General features: G+C 39.7%; 1 protein-coding gene across 2 annotated transcripts in view; it reads right to left on the bottom strand.

Annotated features, from left to right (window-relative positions):
* The window catches only part of ggt5a (gamma-glutamyltransferase 5a), a 43,545-nt gene extending 35,923 nt beyond the window's left edge, over positions 1-7,622 (bottom strand). Inside the window, exons 1-4 of one of the 2 annotated variants that reach the window (XM_061985868.2) lie at positions 7,572-7,622; positions 2,898-3,077; positions 2,661-2,788; positions 2,476-2,571 (exon numbers count right to left, since the gene is read on the bottom strand). In XM_061985868.2, coding sequence (XP_061841852.2) covers positions 2,476-2,571; positions 2,661-2,788; positions 2,898-3,077; positions 7,572-7,585 — 418 coding nt within the window. In that variant the 5' untranslated portion in view covers positions 7,586-7,622. The remainder of the gene's footprint in view (positions 1-2,475; positions 2,572-2,660; positions 2,789-2,897; positions 3,078-7,571) is intronic. The other variant, XM_072914288.1, reaches the window with a different exon arrangement.
* Positions 7,623-9,571: the final 1,949 nt, after the last annotated feature.

Genomic DNA, 9,571 nt, shown 5'->3' on the forward strand with positions numbered 1-9,571 from the left:
CCAAACGCGCCTCTCAGAGCGAAACGGTGCTTTAGTTTATGAATTTACAACGCAGATACAAATGACACATTCATGTTTTTGTGTAATAATGACAACGTATGCGCACGCGGACGATTGACTTGTTGATGGTGATGGCAAGAACGCTGTCGGGGGTTTTCTTTTCAAATGTTCGTTCATAGCCGTTGTGCTGCTATGATAGGCCATTTTCCGCTCGACACAGTGTGCATACAACAACATTATTAGGCCGTTTATTGAAATACTCCCACACTTTTGACGACTTTTGGCGTGCTTTTTTCCCCTCGCTCGCATTGTCTGCTTTGCGCTCCGCCATGACAGTAAAGTAGTGTGACGTAAATATGCGACGCGCCGACGCACAAAAACGGCGTCGACGTATTTACGTAACCGATGACGTCGACTACGTCGACGCGTCGTTTCAGCCTTAATATAACGTATTATTTTCGGGTCTCCCTATGTCTAGCATTAAAAGATTACAGTTGGTACAAAATGCGGCTGCTAGACTTTTGACAAGAACAAGAAAGTTTGATCATATTACGTCTATACTGGCTCACCTGCACTGGCTTCCTGTGCACTTAAGATGCGACTTTAAGGTTTTACTACTTACGTATAAAATACTACACGGTCTAGCTCCGTCCTATCTTACCGATTGTATTGTACCATATGTCCCGGCAAGAAATCTGCGTTCAAAGAACTCCGGCTTATTAGTGATTCCCAGAGCCCAAAAAAAGTCTGCGGGCTGTAGAGCGTTTTCTATTCGGGCTCCAGCACTATGGAATGCCCTCCCGGTAACAATTAGAGATGCTACCTCAGTAGAAACATTTAAGTCCCATCTCAAAACTCATTTGTATACTCTAGCCTTTGAATAGCCCCCCTTTTTTTAGACCAGTTGATCTGCCGTTTCTTTTCTTTTCTCCTCTGCTCCCCCCTATCCCTTGTGGAGGGGAAGACACACAGATCCGGTGGCCATGGATGGGGTGCTGGCTGTCCGGGGTCGGGACCCGGGGTGGACCGCTCGCCTGTATATTGGTTGGGAACATCTCTGCGCTGCTGACCCGTCTCCGCTCGGGATGGTTTCCTGCTGACCCCACTGTGGACTGGACTCTTACTGTTATGCTGGATCCACTATGGACTGGACTCTCACAATATTATGTCAGACCTACTCGACATCCATTGCATTCGGTCTCCCTAGAGGGGGGGGGTTACCCACATATGCGGTCCTCTCCAAGGTTTCTCATAGTCATTCACATCGACGTCCCACTGGGGTGAGTTTTTCCTTGCCCTTATGTGGGCTATACCGAGGATGTTGTTGTGGCTTGTGCAGCCCTTTGAGACACTTGTGATTTAGGGCTATATATATAAACATTGATTGATTGATTGATTGATTGATATCTTCATTTAAATAAAAATATATTTTTATCTTTTTTAGATACAGTCAATAAATAATGTGAACATGTATCATAACATGGAAATCTAAGAGAACGTGTTGTGGATGATTGTGGACTGGGAATTTTTTTAATTTTTATTTTTTTACACATTTTTATTAAAAAAAAAAGTTTTTCCGACGTATTACATTTTAGACGATTTCTCTTCTTAGTTATTATTTCTCCGGCTGTAGAAAAGAGCCGCTCACAGGGCACAGAGGAGGCGTCAGTGCGACACAGTTGGCGTATCGGTCACGTGACCAAAACAGCTCATGATCGGTCACGTGACTTTCTAAAAGCGGTAAGCGCACCGACACAGGGTTTTGCCCTATGAGCTCGACGCATGCGCCGATGCATCGGTGTTGCTCCCTGTGCGTTACCGTATCAATTTTAAACTCCTTTTATTTGTTTTTAAATGTCTAAACAACCTCTCTCCGACCTCCTTCAGCCTTACTGCCCCACCCGATCCTTAAGATCAGCCGATCAGCTGCTGTTGACGGTCCCTGACACAAGGCTGAAGCTTAGAGGTGACAGAGCTTTCGCCGTTGCTGCTCCCAAGCTCTGGAACGACCTACCTCTGAGTGTTAGACAAGCCTCCTCTCTTCCTGTTTTTAAATCTCTCTTAAAAACATACTTTTATTCCATGGCTTTTAACACTGAGTGATATCCATCCTGCAATGGCGCCCCATAATACACCTGCTGTGATCCTGTTTTTATGTTTTTATGTTTTTATTAATTCTATTTTAATTATTTATTTTTTATCGTGTTCTGTTTGTGTTGTGTTGTGTTTGCTCGGTACTCGTTTTATCTTTTAACCTGTTCATTGTACAGCACTTAGGCTACCCCTGTGGTCAATTTTAAATGTGCTTTATAAATAAAGTTGATTTGATTTGATTTGATTTGCCGGACCCATCACTAGTGGACACTCTAAAACCTGTTCGCGGGCCTGATCCGGCCTGCGGGCCGTACGTTTGACATCCCTGCCCTACCCAAAGTGTGAAATCTAAGCAGCTCTTTGATGAACGGAGGATGTTACCTGTGAGGAATCGGAAGGTCTTGGGACAGGACTCCAGCGTGTCGGGGTTAAACCTGCCAGGGACTCGCTCTCTGGAATTGATGATTTGGACTTTCCCTTTGAAAAGAGCAGACGTTATTGTCAGCGGCGCTTCGGGCTCCTTTAGAAGGGCGCGCGGTCTTAGAGGAGAACCATGTGGCCGCCACCTGTGCTGTCCATCACTGTGAATATGGCGCCGCCTCCCAGGCCCATACTCTGCGGATTCATGAGCGAGGTGCAGAGCAGCGCTGCAATGGCGCCATCTACTGCCGAGCCTCCTTTTTGGAGCATCTCGCTGCCAGAGAACAGACCATGTCATCGCTTCATCTCTATGACTATCTCCATGTTGTTGTTTTTGACGACTACTTCCCGTCACTGGCAAGGAAGCCTTAAAGTCCACTCACCTTCCAATTTGAGAACACGTCCAAGAGTCTGCGGCCACCGCAGCGTGGGAGAAAGAACCTTCTGGACACTTCCGCCTCACCAGTCGACTGACGCACACCAACAGGACGATGGCGCACAGCAGCAGGAGTGCGCAACATGTGTAGAGCCTCACCTTTGACCTCGCCATGGCCGCTTCTCTTCTTGGGGGATCATTGAGTATCCATCACAAATGTCATATTCCTCAATGTGTCAAATGTGTCCATGTGTGTGTGTGTGTAGTGTATGGCTAACAGGAACATTGGGAGGTTGATAAACACCCTCAAAAAAACGTGGGCGTGTACTTGGAAGTCAGGCCCCACCCCCGCCTGCAGTTGTGAAACCCTTGATATGAGCCACACTATTTTATGTCCACTTTGTTCATGTTTAAATGTACGGTCAGTTAAAAATGAATTTACCCACGGGGATCAATACATCTAAATCTAAATCATACTTGCCAACCTTGAGACCTCCGATTTACGGGAGGTGGGAGGTGGGGGCGTGGTTAAGAGGGAAGGAGTATATTGACAGCTAGAATTCACCAAGTCAAGTATTTCATATATATATACAGGTAAAAGCCAGTAAATTAGAATATTTTGAAAAGCTTGATTTATTTCAGTAATTGCATTCAAAAGGTGTAACTTGTACATTATATTTATTCATTGCACACAGACTGATGCATTCAAATGTTTATTTCATTTAAGTTTGATGATTTGAAGTGGCAACAAATGAAAATCCAAAATTCCGTGTGTCACAAAATTAGAATATTACTTAAGGCTAATACAAAAAAAGGGATTTTTAGAAATGTTGGCCAACTGAAAAGTATGAAAATGAAAAATATGAGCATGTACAATACTCAATACTTGGTTGGAGCTCCTTTTGCCTCAATTACTGCGTTAATGCGGCGTGGCATGGAGTCGATGAGTTTCTGGCACTGCTCAGGTGTTATGAGAGCCCAGGTTGCTCTGATAGTGGCCTTCAACTCTTCTGCGTTTTTGGGTCTGGCATTCTGCATCTTCCTTTTCACAATACCCCACAGATTTTCTATGGGGCTAAGGTCAGGGGAGTTGGCGGGCCAATTTAGAACAGAAATACCATGGTCCGTAAACCAGGCACGGGTAGATTTTGCGCTGTGTGCAGGCGCCGAGTCCTGTTGGAACTTGAAATCTCCATCTCCATAGAGCAGGTCAGCAGCAGGAAGCATGAAGTGCTCTAAAACTTGCTGGTAGACGGCTGCGTTGACCCTGGATCTCAGGAAACAGAGTGGACCGACACCAGCAGATGACATGGCACCCCAAACCATCACCCAACCATGCAAATTTTGCATTTCCTTTGGAAATCGAGGTCCCAGAGTCTGGAGGAAGACAGGAGAGGCACAGGATCCACGTTGCCTGAAGTCTAGTGTAAAGTTTCCACCATCAGTGATGGTTTGGAGTGCCATGTCATCTGCTGGTGTCGGTCCACTCTGTTTCCTGAGATCCAGGGTCAACGCAGCCGTCTACCAGCAAGTTTTAGAGCACTTCATGCTTCCTGCTGCTGACCTGACCTTCAACTCAATAATAATAAATAAAATTCCCCTCACTTTCAAAGCCATCCATAACCTCTCTCCGTCATATCTCTCTGACCTGATCCAAGTCGCCAGGCCCTCACGTTCCCTAAGATCCTCTTCATCCATCCATCTCACTGTCCCTTTATTTCAAGTGTCCACCATTTCAGCCGCTCTGCCCCACATCTTTGGAACTCTTTGCCACCAGACCTTCGTAACTTAGACTCAATATCCCTCTTCAAATCAAGACTCAAAACACACCTATTCCTGACTGCTTATTCACTGTAATCATCTTTTCTTCTCTATCGTTGTTGTTGTTATTGTTTTTTATCCAATTTGATTTTATTGTTTTGATTTTGTACGGTGTCCTTGAGTGCCCAGAAAGGCGCCTTATAAATAAAATGTATTATTATTATTATTATAAAAAAACAGTGAATTTTTTTTTTTCAGGACTTTAAAACTCCAGGTATGCTACAAATAAAAACACATCAATAGAATAGAATAAAACAATAAAAGACACAGAAGACCACAAGACTCGTGCCGATGGAAAAAAAAATGGACTGCAAGCGTATAAACGCTGTAGAGTAGTGATGGGTCCGGCAACACCGATGCATCGGCGCATGCGTCGAGCTCATAGAGCAAAACCCTGTGTCGGTGCGCGTACCGCTTTTAGAAAGTCACGTGACCGATCATGAGCTGTTTTGGTCACGTGACCGATACGCCAACTGTGTCGCACTGACGCCTCCTCTGTGCCCTGTGAGCGGCTCTTTTCTACAGCCGGAGAAATAATAACTAAGAAGAGAAATCGTCTAAAATGTAATACGTCGGAAAAACTTTTTTTTTAAATTTTTTTTTTAATAAAAATGTGTAAAAAAATAAAATTAAAAAAATTCCCAGTCCACAATCATCCACAACACGTTCTCTTAGATTTCCATGTTATGATACATGTTCACATTATTTATTGACTGTATCTAAAAAAGATAAAAATATATTTTTATTTAAATGAAGATATGAAATAATCCTAAATGAAATACAATGACTTGGTTTATATTAAGGCTGAAACGACGCGTCGACATAGTCGACGTCATCGGTTACGTAAATACGTCGACGCCGTTTTTGTGCGTCGGCGCGTCGCATATTTACGTCACACTACTTTACTGTCATGGCGGAGCGCAAAGCAGACGATGCGAGCGAGGGGAAAAAAGCACGCCAAAAGTCGTCAAAAGTGTGGGAGTATTTCAATAAACGGCCTAATAATGTTGTTGTATGCACACTGTGTCGAGCGGAAATGGCCTATCATAGCAGCACAACAGCTATGAACGAACATTTGAAAAGAAAACCCCCGACAGCGTTCTTGCCATCACCATCAACAAGTCAATCGTCCGCGTGCGTATACGTTGTCATTATTACACAAAAACATGAATGTGTCATTTGTATCTGCGTTGTAAATTCATAAACTAAAGCACCGTTTCGCTCTGAGAGGCGCGTTTGGCGTGCCTGTTCAGTGTTTACAAAGACAAAGATAAAAATATATTTTTATTTAAATGAAGATATGAAATAATCCTAAATGAAATACAATGACTTGGTTTATATTATTGTATATACTAGGGCAGGGGTCACCAACGCGGTGCCCGCGGTCACCAGGTAGCCCGTAAGGACCAGATCAGTCGCCCGCTGGCCTGTTCTAAAAATAGCTCCAAGAGCAGCACTTACCAGTGAGCAGTCTCTATTTTTTTTAAATTGTATTTATTTACTAGCAAGCTGGTCTCGCTTTGCTCGACATTTTTAATTCTAAAAGAGACAAAACTCAAATAGAATTTGAAAATCCAAGAAAATATTTTAAAGACTTGGTCTTCACTTGGAATAAGCTGTAGAAAATGGATGGATGGATGGGTCTTCACTTGTTTAAATAAATTCATTTATTTTTTTACTTTGCTTCTTATTACTTTTAGAAATACAATTTTAGAGAAAAAATACAACCTTAAAAATGATTTTAGGATTTTTAAACAAATATACCTTTTTACCTTTTAAATGTCTTCCTCTTCTTTCCTGACAATTTAAATCAATGTTCAAGTAAAAAAATGTTTTATTTATTGTAAAGAATAATAAATATTTTAGCTTTTGGTTTTTCCACGAAGAATATTTGTGAAATATTTCTTCAAACTTACTATGATTAAAATTCAAAAAAAATATTCTGGCAAATCTAGAAAATCTGTAGAATCAAATTTAAATCTTATTTCAACGTATTTTGAATTTCTTTTAAAATTTTTGTTCTGGAAAATCTAGAAGAAATACTGATTTGTCTTTGTTAGAAATATAGCTTGGTCCAATTTGTTAAATATTCTAACAAAGTGCAGATTGGATTTTAACCAATTTAAAACATGTCATCAAAATTCTAAAATGTATCTTAATCAGGAAAAATTACTAATGATGTTCCATAAATTCTTTTTTTATTTTTGTCAAAAAGATTCAAATTAGCTAGTTTTTCTCTTCTTTTTGTCGGTTGAATTTTGAATATTAAAGAGTCGAAATTGAAGATAAACTGTTTCAAATTTTTATTAAATTTTTTTTCGTGTTTTCTCCTCTTTTAAACCGTTCAATTAAGTGTTTTTTTCATCATTTGTTCTCTACAAAAAACCTTCCGTAAAAGGAAAAAAAAATGTACGACGGAATGACAGACAGAAATACCCATTTTTTTTATATATATAAATGTATTTATCTAGCTATTCTTGTTTAAATCACACTTACGTGTAACTTACAAATGACAATATATTTATTTATTTAAGTGTGTATCAAACTGGTAGCCCTTCGCATTAATCAGTACCCAAGAAGTAGTTTTTGGTTTCAAAAAGGTTGGTGACCCCTGTACTAGGGCATCAAATCAGTGTCAGTTGAGTCGGTCCATAGGTTGCCTGTAGGGATTTTTAATGTCCAGCAGATGTCAGTATTTAGTGACACAGTATCGACACAGTATCAATACAGTTTTGCAATGTGTCGAAACGCTTCATGACGCCTCATCAACCCATCACTAGTGTTTGGATATGACAATCTGTTTATTCCAAGCTATCAAAATTAAATCAAATGTAGCTTATAGAAAATGATGTATGCTGACCTTGAATGGCACATTGTCACAGCAGCGAGAGCTGACCACACACGCTCCAAAACTGTTTGTCCTCCATGCAATCACCCCCTCAGTGCTCACACCTGAATCCAATTAAAAGAGGCTACCATGGCAACCGCACCATAGCGACGGTCCCAATCATCTCAACACGTCCTGGTTCTCAAGAGGAAGTGGGCGGAGCAATCGGCCGAATAGGAAATTCAGCAAGAACTGAGGTCAGCAATCAATTGGAGAAAACAAAAAAAAAACAATATAAACAAATAAGGAAATTTGGCTCCAACAAACGCAGTATTACTGAGTGTACCACGTCAGCAATAGTACCTTTGAAGAGATATACCTGTATATACACATATACATATATATATATATATATATATATACATATATATATATATATATATATATATATATGTGTGGGAAAAAAATCACAAGACTATTTCATCTCTACAGGCCTGTTTCATGAGGGGGGGTACCCTCAATCATCAGGAGATTTTAATGGGAGCATTCACATACCATGGTTTATATAGGGCACAGAGTGGGTGGGTACAGGCTGGCCTAGGGGCGTGGTGATTGGCTCATGTGTTACCTAGGAGGTGTTTCCGTCTGTGGCGGCATGTTGTTACAATTTCGCTGCGCTTGTTGAGGGATGACAGGTCTGGACGGTAAATAATAAACAGTTTCTCTTTCAAGCATAGGTTGCATCTTTTATTACCACTATTGTAAGGTGTGCTGGATGCAAGAATTTGCCATGTTATTGAATATTCAACATTATTGCTGAGTTCTGTGGTATTTCGCAGGTTTTTGTTCCTGAAAGAAGCCTTGTGATTGTTCCATCTGGTTTTGAATTCTCCCTCGGTTAATCCTACATATGTGTCGGATGTGTTAATGTCCTTGCGTGTTACCTTAGATTGGTAGAAAACTGATGTTTGTAAGCACCCCCCGTTGAGAGGGCAATCAGGTTTCTTTCGACAGTTACAGCCTTTGTTGGTTTTGGAGTCGCTCTGTCCGGGGGCCGACGGCTCATTTGCAATTGTTTTGTTGTGGTTTGAGATAATTTGTCGTATATTGTTCATACAGCTGTAGCTCAATTTTATATATATATATATATATATATATATATATATATATATATATATACACATATATATATATATACATACACATACATATATACATATATATATATACATATATATACACACATATATACATATATATATATATACATACGGTATATATATAAATATACATATATATATATGTATATATATGTATATATATGTATATACATATATATATATATATATATATATACACATACATATGTACATATATATATATATACATATATACATACACATACATATATATATATATACATATATACATATATATACATATGTATATATTTATATACATATATAAAAATATATATACATATATATACATATATACATATATATACATATGTATATATGTATATACATATATAAAAAATATACATATACAAACCCCGTTGCCATATGAGTTGGGAAATTGTGTTAGATGTAAATATAAATGGAATACAATGATTTGCAAATCCTTTTCAACCCATATTCAATTGAATGCACTACAAAGACAACATATTTGATGTTCAAACTTAATTTTTTTTTTTTGCAAATAATAATTAACTTAGAATTTCATGGCTGCAACACGCGCCAAAGTAGTTGGGAAAGGGCATGTTCACCACTGTGTTACATCACCTTCTTTTAACAACACTCAATAAACGATTGGGAACTGAGGGAAACTAATTGTTGAAGCTTTAAAAGTGGAATTCTTTCCCATTCTTGTTTTATGTAGAGCTTCAGTCGTTCAACAGTCCGGGGGTCTCCGCTGTCGTATTTTACGCTTCATAATGCGCCACACATTTTCGATGGGAGACAGGTCTGGACTGCAGGTGGGCCAGGAAAGTACCTGCACTCTTTTTTTACGATGCCACGCTGTTGTAACAC

Source organism: Nerophis lumbriciformis, linkage group LG12, assembly GCF_033978685.3.
Source record: "Nerophis lumbriciformis linkage group LG12, RoL_Nlum_v2.1, whole genome shotgun sequence".
Taxonomy (NCBI): Eukaryota; Metazoa; Chordata; class Actinopteri; order Syngnathiformes; family Syngnathidae; genus Nerophis; species Nerophis lumbriciformis.